This window comes from Anoplopoma fimbria, chromosome 2 (assembly GCF_027596085.1).
Source record: "Anoplopoma fimbria isolate UVic2021 breed Golden Eagle Sablefish chromosome 2, Afim_UVic_2022, whole genome shotgun sequence".
Lineage (NCBI taxonomy): Eukaryota > Metazoa > Chordata > Actinopteri > Perciformes > Anoplopomatidae > Anoplopoma > Anoplopoma fimbria.
The window spans coordinates 17,855,593-17,867,881 of record NC_072450.1 but is presented as its reverse complement, the minus strand read 5'-3'; the positions used below and the strand labels follow the sequence as shown (position 1 = coordinate 17,867,881).

General features: G+C 40.1%; 1 protein-coding gene across 2 annotated transcripts in view; it reads left to right on the top strand.

The window, feature by feature from the left end:
- The window catches only part of myo1ea (myosin IEa), a 46,087-nt gene that overhangs the window by 12,193 nt on the left and 21,605 nt on the right, over positions 1-12,289 (top strand). For both annotated transcript variants that reach the window (XM_054614134.1, XM_054614125.1), the window contains exons 2-8: positions 3,088-3,231; positions 4,287-4,376; positions 5,319-5,413; positions 8,717-8,804; positions 10,572-10,661; positions 11,693-11,824; positions 12,126-12,260. In XM_054614134.1, coding sequence (XP_054470109.1) covers positions 3,088-3,231; positions 4,287-4,376; positions 5,319-5,413; positions 8,717-8,804; positions 10,572-10,661; positions 11,693-11,824; positions 12,126-12,260 — 774 coding nt within the window. The remainder of the gene's footprint in view (positions 1-3,087; positions 3,232-4,286; positions 4,377-5,318; positions 5,414-8,716; positions 8,805-10,571; positions 10,662-11,692; positions 11,825-12,125; positions 12,261-12,289) is intronic.

The window sequence follows — 12,289 nt, the reverse complement described above, 5'->3', positions numbered from 1 at the left end:
ACAGGCCTTTAGTCACTCAGATTTCAATCTGAGACAATGGGATTTCTTATCATAACACCTTTTATATTACAGCTTATTGTGTTTTGAGTTGTGTTTTGCTGTTTGTTTCAGGATAGCTTGTTTGAATGGATGAACTTTAGTTATTTTGTAGCCAGTAACACATACTTTATCTACTTGGAAACTATGTGAGCGAATCTTCCCTACTGCCATCAAGTAATGATGGGCTGCTGTTATGTTTACGTGAAGTGAAAATAATTGACTTTCAATCTGAAAATTTAACAATGTTATCGTTCTTAACTTTTAAGGTTAATGTACAGTATGTGTGTTGTGCTGCCTGAACTAATATGTCCAATTCCCCTATGGGCATTAATAAGTTGTATTGTATACAACATCTGCATACTTCACCTACATCAGTGTTTCTGTAGGTTTAAATTTATAAATAAATATAGGAGTAAGTGAGCAGCCACTACCTCATTGGGTTATGATTTTCAGCCACATTACAAGAAATTACAGAATTCAGTAAAACATTTAAGAAAATATTCATCAATTGCCAGACTATGTTTAATAGTAATGTAAAGAAGCATTTTCATTCATTAATAGTTGTTTCAAAACTTGCCACATAACAGAAATCTTTATACGGGAAGTGACCCACCAGCCCTCCAAATCACTTGAGTATGACGACTTTTAACCTCCTTCAGCTCTGGTGCAGCAGAGCGGAGTGGTTGTTTCAGGCACCTCCCAGAAGTCTTTGTGTGTATATTAGCAGCCCTCCTTCGCTGTGCAGCTACTCCCTTAGTTAACTGCTTTAAGTTTTAATATTTTCTTAGTCCTCTTGCTTCGTTAAACAAGGCCTGAATCAAAACAGATGAAACAATCCTCAGAACATTAGATGTTTACCTCCTTTGTCTCCAGCTTATTACCTCTCCCTTCTTGAGTCTGCACACTTTCATTCCAGACATAGCAGAGAGAAGTTAAATATAGCATGTTCAATTGTTTTCACTCTGTGGCTGGGCCAACTCTCTCTCTCTTAACGTCTTCTTTTAAAGAGAATGGTTTCATCTGTCAAAGTACTACTTTTAACAAGTAGGTGGCAGCTAGTAATGGCCTGAATGAAAAAAAGAGTTAATGAGTGATACAAAGAACAGTGAAAACAGGCTCAACGTCCACATCCACAACCTTCAATCGAAAAATAGTTTTACATACATTTTGCCTGAAACTCTTTTTTTGCGCTTAATATTTTGCCTACTAATATATGTGATGTAACTTGGACAGATTATAGATCCCTCAAAGACAAAATTTGTCATTTGGCTTTCCAAAGGCCAAATTGACTTTCTTTGCATGTCTTCCCTCTCATCGAACTGAATTTGCTTCTTAAACTCTTATCAAATGTTTCTCCTCTCCCCTTACTCTTTGTCAGGAGGTGCTTTTGTCACTGAGAGTGACATCAGCCTGTCGCTGTTGCTAAGGAAAGAACGAAGTCAGCATCTCCCTCTGCCGCACCTTAAAAGCAGTAAAACATGTTAATGGGTGTGATCTGGAGAATTAATCAAGCTATAATTTGCTGCTTCCCCCCTGAGAGGAAAATACCCACTGAATTAGGGTGAAGAGCTGTAAACATTCCTCATCATCTCCCATGCTATGACCGAGTCTGTAAAGTTCTTTTAATTTAGCTGTTCTAAAGAATTAAGTCACCCTGGAGGATATTAGAAGCTCGCTGCCCCTCCCCCTTTGCTAAGTAATTTAGAGTTAATTACAAAATGTAAAATTACTTTCCACTGGGTTATATTGTTTTGTAGTGTTACTTTGTGGATCAGAATTTTGCTCTTGGCAGTTTTTTTTATCACCAACTTAATATCTGTGAGAGCAACATATTCCATATCTTTTGTTGTTTTACTTACAGTTTTGGTGTTTTGAAGACTGATTGTTTCCACAACTAAAGATTAGTCAGTGTAAATTCAGACTATTGTGTATATGTTATCTTGCATTGTATGGTATTTTAAGGGCCGTATTATAATGAAATCAAAAAGAAACTACAACTTCTGACACACAAAACATAAAGTAGAAAACAGAATACATTTGAGGATGTAAGCTCATTCTTGACCTTGTAAACAGCAGTTGAGAAAAGGTGAATCAAGGAGCTGTTCTGGATAATTTTTACTAAACGCCACAAATATTAACCTCATGATGGCACTAGAAGAAAAAGTCAGGGGATCACCAAAGTCATTAGGATTCATCCATGAATGTCTGCACACAATTTCATGACAATTCTTCCTCTAATTGATTATTTTATTCTGGACTAAAGTAATGGGCCGACAAATTGACATCTTAAGAGCCATTCCTCTAGCGGGGTAAAACTCTAGATAAATGGCATGTTATCATCAGCATATATTATCCATCCTCTTCTGCTAGATCAAACGGAGTATCTTGCTGTTGAAGTATTACAGAATGAATGAGTTCTCTCTGCTCCTTCCTCTCCACTCACTTCCTCACTTAAGAGGGAGGAAGTCAAGAGTTAATTTGTCTGTGGCTTAATGTTCTGGATGCTCTCTGCAGCTTTGAGTGGTTCTCCGTCCAGGAGAAAGAGACTCACTCCTCACAGCACATTGTGACCCCATCCACAGTAGCCAGACAACACTGACTCATAGCACATGATGAATGACCTCAGTTCTCTCCGGAGACTCACTCAGCTTAAACAAAAACAGGAATGTAGAAACAAACCACATGGTTAGGATGTGGACAAAAGTTGGTCAGAGCATCTTTAACACTTGGACAAATAACACAAAGCACTCTTGGGAATCTGACCTTGCATTTTTTTCAAAGTAAACACAGCTCATCGTGCTGCTGGGATCAGAAAATGTGCACACGTTGACTTTCGGTTGCTGTGATAATAACCATTTTCCCCTTGGCTTTCATTTTTGTGATAAAACCACACTACCTCGGCCTCAGAGTTTTCTGTAAAGCCGCTATTCGTTCCCAGCAGCAGTGTGTCAGTGTCACCTTGACGTCAGACTCTCGATTAGTCCATGCTGTCTCTTTGTGTCTTTCTCAGCGAACTAACAATTGTACATTGTGTGTGTTTTGTTGCAGGGGAGCCGGGGGCACTACCGGTACCACTGGCAGAGCCACAATGTCAAACTCAGCGGAGTGGATGACATGGTGCTGCTCAGCAAGATCAATGAGGACGCCATCGTGGACAACCTCAAGAAGAGATACATGGATGACTACATCTTTGTATCCTTTGCTCACAATCGCAGCTCACACCCCGGCGAGAAATAGCCGAGCCCCTTTCTCATCCCTGCTATTCCCAGAATAGCTGAATGGTCAGTGAGTAATAGTGTCGGTGTTGGGAGGTAACGCCTTCCTCCCGAGTCTTTGCCGGTCGCAGGGGGCAGAGGGCCTCTCTGTACGTACCTCCACCTACACCTCTATATCCTGCTCCTTCACCAAAGTCTGGTTTTATCTCACTGTGGTGCAAAAAGTGAACAAAATGGTGTAAGAAATACTGGATGCATAATGACAAAATCTTTTTTATATCCAAGCTTTTTTGAGCTGCCATCATTTTTAATTTTGGTGCGGATTTAAAATGGGGAGGTTTCATTTTCATACAGTACATTGCACAAATGCTAGGCTAAGGTTTCTGAAGTGCAGCTGTGTGGCCACACACACACATAAGCTATTCATGACGTGAAATGATTCAATGAATGAATGAATAACCCCTTTTGAAAAGCAGTGCTGAGCAGCTCATTACACAAACTTCATCCTCGCTCTGGCAGTGCTCAGGATTATGAAGTTTAGTAAATCCTGGCAATTTAGGGTTCAACGTCTCTGAGTCAGCCCTTTGATTTGGGTCAATAAATAGCCGTAACTGTGAGGTCTCCTTGCCAAGTCTGTGGGTCACTGTAGGCCACCCACAATAGCAGCTTTATTTGCCTTGTGCTTCGTTTTGGCTTCAGGGCATAAAACCTCATAGTGTTACATGGCCAGTCTATTCTCTGTCATTTGTAGGCACGTGATACTTATTTAGCCTGAGGCCTGATCACCAAAAACTGCTGCACAGTTGCACTCTTGATGTCATGGCAGCCTTAGATTAAGTAATTTCTTTCCTATACAGTTTTATAGTCTCTTTGTAAAATTTTAATACAGATGTTTTGCCATTAATGAGCAAATGTTTTACATTTATACATTACTTTTACACTTCCAATAAGAGGTTTTTTAATATGGTGTTATTTGTTTTCTGCTGATTTGTTTGTATTCCTTGTATGATCTTTAATTTATAACCTCCTCAGACATATATTGGTCCAGTGCTCATCTCCGTCAACCCTTTCAAGCAGATGCCCTACTTTGGGGAGAAAGAAGTTGAGATGTATCAAGGCGCAGTAAGTGGGATACTCAATGGCCTGTGAACACGTTTTAAATGGCTTCTGTTGTCTGAAAGATTCAGACCAGAAAACTCACTTCATACTGTAAAAGCATTGATATTTCTGGCGGTTTAAGATGGCTACAGTGTGAAGGACAAAGGCTTTGACGTGAACTGGGTTAGTTGCAGTGCAAAATTTCCAGTGGACTGGCGCAGATGTTGCTGTCAGAAACTTGACTCAACCATTGAGAAGACTTGGCAGTACCTTCACAGAACAGCCTGTTCGAGTCTGCCTCCTCTCTTGGCCGGCCGGCTGAGTGTGGGCTTGTCTCCTTAAGCCAGGGACACACTGAAAGACTTCTAATATCCTAACTGATTGTGAAAACACTCAGCAACACACATGCCAGATTTAACTCAAACTACAGAAAGTTCAGATTTCTTCCGAATTTTTTCAAACAACCATCAGGGTACCGACGTTGGAGGGCAAAAGATTTGGCACTTGTTAGCTTTTTTTGCATTATTCAGAGCAGACCTTAGTGGGGTTAATATATATTTATTATTTTATATTTCTCAACAAACGCTACAAAAACACCAAATTCAATCGTAATTTCCTGAAACAATTGCTAATTATATTCGAAAAGGAGTACATAGTGCATTTTTTGAGGACTGTTTTCAGCTGTGGTTTAATACACATTCTTGTGAGTATTTATAGCAGCAGGATGCTGTATGCGCATCAAAATAAAGTACAGTTCCCATGTTCAGCATAATGCTGGGCGATGTCACCCAGCGCAACAGTGTGGCCAACTGGAGTATATTAGGAAGACAATGGAGGTCTATGACACAAAAGAACATCTGTTTAGCCAAAGCTTCATATAACACTAATTTTGGATTAACAACCTCTATAAAGTTACAAAAGCTGTTTGATCATTGATTTTAATTCAATTATTTTGTCAACTCTCAGGCTCAGTATGAGAACCCTCCTCACATCTACGCTCTGGCAGATAACATGTACAGAAACATGATGATTGACAGAGAGAACCAATGTGTCATCATCAGGTAAGACTTTGAAAATACATTACGTGTCATTCTCAGCCTTCATCACACATCATGATTGAGTGTTAATTTTTATTAACTCATTCCTCGTGTCAGTGAGTGAAATCTCTGCATGTCCAGGATGGGAGAGGGTGTGAGACAAAGACTTGAGATAGTAATCTGTACAATGTGATCTGTGAGGTATGTTTAACAAAGCTTAGCTGCTGCTGAGCCGCTGCAGGTGGTGATAATGGTTGGGAGGGGAACCGGAGAACAGAACAGGTTCCACAACATAATTTAGTACAGATGATTAACTGAGAGTGACATGTTTCTTTTCTGTTTTTCCATCATATCACATTCAGCTGAAATGCAAATAAAGAGAAAAAAAATGTGCTTATACCGAAATATGAAAACAATGCACAGTCGACACTTGGATGTGGCCTGAGTTCAGGACGTGATATGGGAACAAAGCAGCAGTTATAGTGGCTATTTTTAAAGAACTTCCTGGGAAGAAAAAAAAGAAAGCAAACCAAACAGGAAGAACACCTGCATGGTCCTTGGCCCAGAGTCACTCTTTCTCTAGATTTAGGGAGATTTTAGGTACTTTTACAGCCTGTTTGAGTTTGTGGGTGAATGTTTTGGAGCTGTAAAGCTGCGGAGAGAAAAGTGTGGTGTCATGATGGGGGCTTTATCCCATTGGCCCAGTCACCTGAGCAGCGCGGTTGCTATAGTGCTTACATCATGATGAATGACCCCTGCTTCAGCACTTTGGCCTGTTGTTTGGACAGCCAGCAGTTGCTAGTTCAGTTTCCCACATAAAGGCACTGAGGTGGATTTTGTGATCGACTAAATCAGCAAACAAAAGCATGGAAGTGGTTTTATGATGAACCAGGTCTCAGCAAACAAAAGCTGCTGTGAACTGCTGGCCAGGCAGTGTGGTCAGCATCGGCCCGCGTTAGCGCTTTTCCACATTTACTAAGAAAATGTGTGAAGTAATGAACTGGTGGAGCAGTTTTGACTATTCTTGTAGAGGAATTGTGACTTTTTATTGAGTTTATATTCCTACTGTCTGCTTTTTAGAGCACGTGATGACAGTGATGAATAGGAGAAGGTTGCTGTTATCAGTTCGGCACTCCCCTTCAAACTATTAGATGAAATCAGAGCTGTCATCTGAGGAACAACCACCTCACATCTGTTCCCAGCACAGATCTGAAATACACAATCACTAAGTTTGTTGACCGTTTCAACAGAGAGCATGTCTTTAAACATTATCCTTCAAATAAAAGCTGGTTTGTTCAGTGTTGACTGGCTTATTACCTGCCTTTCTTTTGTTTTATTAATGACCGCTCACAATTTGGATGTGGAGGTACCTTGGCCCTTGGTACTGTCAACTGACTCTTGGTCGATGGCTTTCATCCCAGTTGATTCTGTGACAGACTTCACATGTGGCACATGTCCTCTACTTATGGTGTTCATTCAGTCTTTTGTCCAGAGGCTTTGCCAGTTCACCCATGTAGTATTCCCCTCAGCTGTTGCACATGAGGTCATACACCACACCAGTCTTTCTCATTCCTCTCCAAGGAACTGAGGGCAGCACATCAGTTATTTTGGGCTAAGTTGAGGATTGATTATGCTGCTTTATAGAGGCACGCTCAACAGTTCAGATATTGTATTGTACCGACAGTCCGACGTCTTCCTGCTGCTGTCATTCTGTCATTGTGTTTGTTCTTGTCTCGTTTTTTATTATTTTTTACACTGCTTCTTCAAATTTGCTAACTTTCTTTCGTAAAAATCTGCTGTAATTAAAAAAAATGCTTTAATAATATATAATATATAATTTGAAATTGAAATATATGTCCAATTCCTTGACTCGATCCTCTTCTTTTGAACTGCTGAACTAGGCCTTAAAACAGATTAACTCAGGCTCCCTAATCCCAAGAGTCTACTTGAACATACTGTACATACAACTAGTTATTTAGGAATGCAGTGCGCCTCATTAGATTTAGAACTAGAAGTGAGTGTTGAGTGTGCATCCGTTTCATAGCTGATATCAGTAATGATTTAGGAAAGTTAATGCTTAAACCGTTGTGCCTCTGCAGTGCATTGTTTAACTCGTGCTTGTTTGTTTAATAAATCTGAGCGGAAGTTAACAATGCCTTCAGCATTTCATAGCCACAACAATGAGACTCGCCCAACAAAGTCCCGCTGCAGCTTATGTTGAAAGAAGCTCTTTGGAGAATAACATTCATGAGGAAAAACAATGTTACACATGGAGCTTTGGAGTTTTTTTTCTGACATTTTAAAGTAAAACAGCAACTCAGTTTTTTGGTTGTTAGTTGAGTAGTAAGTGTGCCGTGAGGAAGCCCAGACAATGCTGAAGGATTTGGAAGCAACGAGAAAGGTAATAGGGGGAGGGTCACAACCATATAGAGGCTGCTGTGTAATAAAGTGGCTCCCATGACTTCCTCTGGCAGCCTCTAACAGTCTGCAGCTGTGTTTCTCACAGAGGCATTACCAACCTGACTCTTTACTTTAAGGCACAGAGAGAAAAAAACAGACTCCGACGTCATTCACAGCCAAACCACATGTGTCAAAATAAATATGACACTGGCAAAGCGAAAGGCAAAGGGGAAAATAGACAAGTGTAGGATGACAGGGAGAGAAATGAGGGAAAAATCTGAAACAAAACAGAATTCATGTCCTCGTTGTTGCAGCATTCATTTGGCCAGATGTGCTGTGGCATAACACAAATTTAGCTTCTGAGTCGAAATTTTCTTCTATTTGCATAAAACACATTTTGGTTTGTATAGTAAACAGAGTTTGTAAATATGAAAGCAGGAGTTGGGATTTCTACTGTTTATTCAGCATGTTCGCCATAACTGATGGCAACTAAGTCATCATTGCTTAGGTGGACACAAACACATACAGAAACCCGCAAATATGTCAATTGCATTACTCTTTGCTGTCTTCAGTTTAAATGTCTGCAGTGTCTTAAAAGATCAGTAGTTGTGCCTTGATATAAATCAGGATTTTTATCACTTCAATAAAGAATATGTGCATGTAATATCTTGATTGGTGGAACCTGGAATTCAAAAGTTACCTCAAACATTATGATGACCATGTTCACCACATGGTCATCATAACAATCATGTTAACAAACCACCTACAGCTTAAAAACTATACGGTATTATTTTTTGAGATTGAAAATAATGGCAGTATGCACACAACATGCTGTTGGTTATTGCATTTGGTGGATTAAAATTTTACTCATAAACTCAGATTGCAGGTATTCGAAAGCGCATGCTTCATTTTCTGTATGTATTTCAGTGGAGAGAGCGGAGCGGGGAAGACTGTGGCAGCCAAATATATCATGGGCTACATTTCCAGAGTGTCAGGGGGCGGACCCAAAGTACAGGTGAGAGGAGCTGCTTTTTTTCTTTTGAGGACGGTATGTAATAGATGCATGAGACATTTGAGATTTTTGAGATGTTGAGCTGCATAGATGGAATGATAATATGGGACATGTTGGAGCTGAAAATCATTCATAGTGGCAACCTTTGATCAAGGTTCTTCAAGTTGAAGAAGGTTGGAGTTAAAATATAATTTTTTATCATTATTATTAGTATTACTATATATTCATTGGGGTGGAAATTAATTTTATTATGGGACATTTTCAAATGAATAGGTATCCTTCATAACATATTCTACTTCTCTAATCATTAAAAAAATGCATATTAATCTTTAGGCACTGCAGACTTGTATGAAATCAAAGTACCTGTTGCTTCTTCATTCCTGCACTTACTCTTCTTCTTAGACCCAAATCTTCCTCTGATCATCCTCATCCTTATACCCCATTATCAGCCCATCAGCAGCCTCTTATTCGCCCCCAGCCCCCTTCAGCCATCTGGCAGCCCCCAAACCAGCAGATGTCCAGTTCCTAAGCTCGATAAAGATCCAAAGTTTGATGAGGAAATGCCTGCACCATGATGGCAGAGGGATTTTTATATTTAATCCACTCAGAGCTGCTTCCAACAAAGCAATGTTATAAATCATGTCCAGACTTTAGATTAACAGTACAGCTGGTAGTCTGATGACAATGCATGTGTTAAACTTGTGTAGCATTATTCTTATTGTTTGTAGTGTTCAGAGTAAAATTTTACAGTATAGATGTACACTTCAAAGCTAGTCATGGAAATAACTATCTTGGTATTGTTTGTTCAAACAAATGGGGCCTTTACAGTGGACAGACACAGACACAGACACACACACGCACCCTTAGCCTCCACCTCTTCCAGCTCCTGTTCAGCATCGCTTCCCATTCACATGGTTCTCTTCAGCCCTGCACACATTGTGCGGACACATTGTGCGGACACATTGTGCGGACACATTGTGCGGACACATTGTGCGGTATTCTGAGTAAAGCACATGCATTCTTATGCAATGTGTTTATGTCTTGGGTTCACATGTGTGTGAGAATAGTTTTGAATAGAAAAAAGTCCCTGATAGCAACACCTCTGCTCATCTGTCGGAGTATTCTTATTGTCACAAAGTCTAATCATATCTATGAATATTGATACATAACTAGAGTTGGGGTTATTTATTATGGATAAAGGTTTATTTTAACACATTGAGACCATTTTGGAAATGTGTTCTCACTTTTAAGTTGTTAGCTCATGGATTTAGTTTAGAAGCTCCATTAATATGTAAAGTCAAATACCCGTCAAATGAGTATAGGAAGAGTCTCCTCTGCCTTGGAGGAATAAAATATGATAAAGCAGCGAACTGTTTGGTTCTCTACAAATAGCTTTGAGTGTGAAGTGCAGTGTTTATTTTTTCCTTTTATACAGGACTAAATTTAGATACGCAAAAAAATTCCAAGAAATAACTTCTATCCAACTTCTGTGTAGAATAGTGGAAGTGGGAATAGCTCTGTCTGCTGTACCGATTTAAAACTCATGTGTTTCTGACATGCAGATGGCTCACAGGAAAAATAATGTCCTCCAGACCTTGTGTGTCTGTCTGAAGATGTCCTTTTATGTGAGTGTGTGTGTTTGTGCTCGAATTTGGGTGGAAAGTTCCAGAGACATACACACCAGCCTGTCAGCAAGGGTATGAAGTGTGTGGTATCGCTACCTGCTGTCTGTGACGTAGCTAACAGCTCATTGCATCTGTCTCCTCGCAGCACGTCAAAGACATCATCCTCCAATCCAACCCGCTGCTAGAGGCATTCGGCAATGCCAAGACTGTGAGAAACAACAACTCCAGCAGATTTGTAAGGTTTTTTTGATTTTTGAGTTTTTTTGAGAATCAGGGCACTTAGCATTGCAGTGCAATTCATAACAGGTTCTTGTTGACTATAGAAAACTTATGAAAAGCCATGTCAAAGATTGTAAACCTACAGGCGAAATTAAAAGCCGTTGCAGTATATTAAAAAGTAAAAATGTTCAATCTTCTTCCAAGGACACATTTCTTTTTTAACCTTGTTTTTTGTGTGAATCAAAGCTGATTTGCAGTGTAAGTGAGGATGACTCTTGGGAAGCATAGACGAAATTAAAGTAACTCACTCACATGGCAAATCCTGAACGGTTTTGCTCAGAGATAAATGCATGCAGTAGGTACTACTTACCCCAGAATAATTTGAGGACTCAACTTTTCTTTGGCACACCTTTGAAACCAAGCTGAAACTTTTGAACACAAAGATTTGCAGTAACAGCTTTTTTGTTTTACTGCATGAGGAAGCAGTCCTCATGTGTGTTCTGGTAACCAGAGCTGTGCCGTAAGGTCACGTTGCATCGATAGACATACATGCAGAACCACTAAGCACATCCTGCACTGCTTACAAAGGAACCGGATCAACAATGGCTTAAAATTGGTATTCAAGTTAACATACAAAGCAGTATTGTCTCATAAGTCAGGATATTTTTCGATCCAGTTTGGGGGAAATTATTTTTGGTTCGGCACTAATGGCCTGACATCACTACTTTTGAGGTACTGTGTTTGAATAAGTAGTGTCTCTGTTCACTTTTGGGGCATAATACATTACAGGTTTGTCTGGAGAAGAGAGCAAAAAGCAGGATCAGATTTTTATATAAACACACACACACACACACACACACACACACACACACACACACACACACACACACACACACACACACACACACACACACACACACACACACACACACACACACCACTAGCAGATGAACAACCAGGTGCCAGTATTTCAGATGTTATAGCTCTGGCTTTAAACATTATTGCAGCCAACTCCAATACTGAGGAAAACATGCTTTGATCCATCAGGGGAAATACTTTGAGATCCAGTTCAGCTCCGGTGGGGAACCAGATGGAGGGAAAATCTCCAACTTCCTTCTGGAGAAGTCACGTGTTGTCATGAGGAATCCTGGAGAGAGGAGTTTCCATATATTCTATCAGGTGAGGCTTATTTTTCAAGTTGAAGAGTAAACTGGACACATTTGGCTCGTGAAAAGGGTCTGTGAGGGAATTTCAGGACACGTTGGGTTAGACGTGCCATTTGGCTGCAGAAAGAAGGTCAATCTGTTTTCATTGTGGGTGGCTGGAGGTCCCGGGAAGAGATAGTTCACCGTGATGCAGTTTTTTTCACACAAAATGGAGCACAGCGCATAAATACAAGCCTGAAAATGTATAAAAGTGACATTACACACAAGAACATGTCTGTTACATCCACATTGCACTGTTCATTTATTCTCTGCAGTTGATCGAAGGAGCCAGTGGAGAGCAGAAGAGCAGCCTGGGAATCACAAGCCTTGATTACTACACTTACCTCAATCAGTCTGGTTCCTACAAAGTGGACGACATAAACGACAAGAGCGACTTCCAGGAGACGACGGTACGGTCAGATTCCTTCTGTTTAACAGG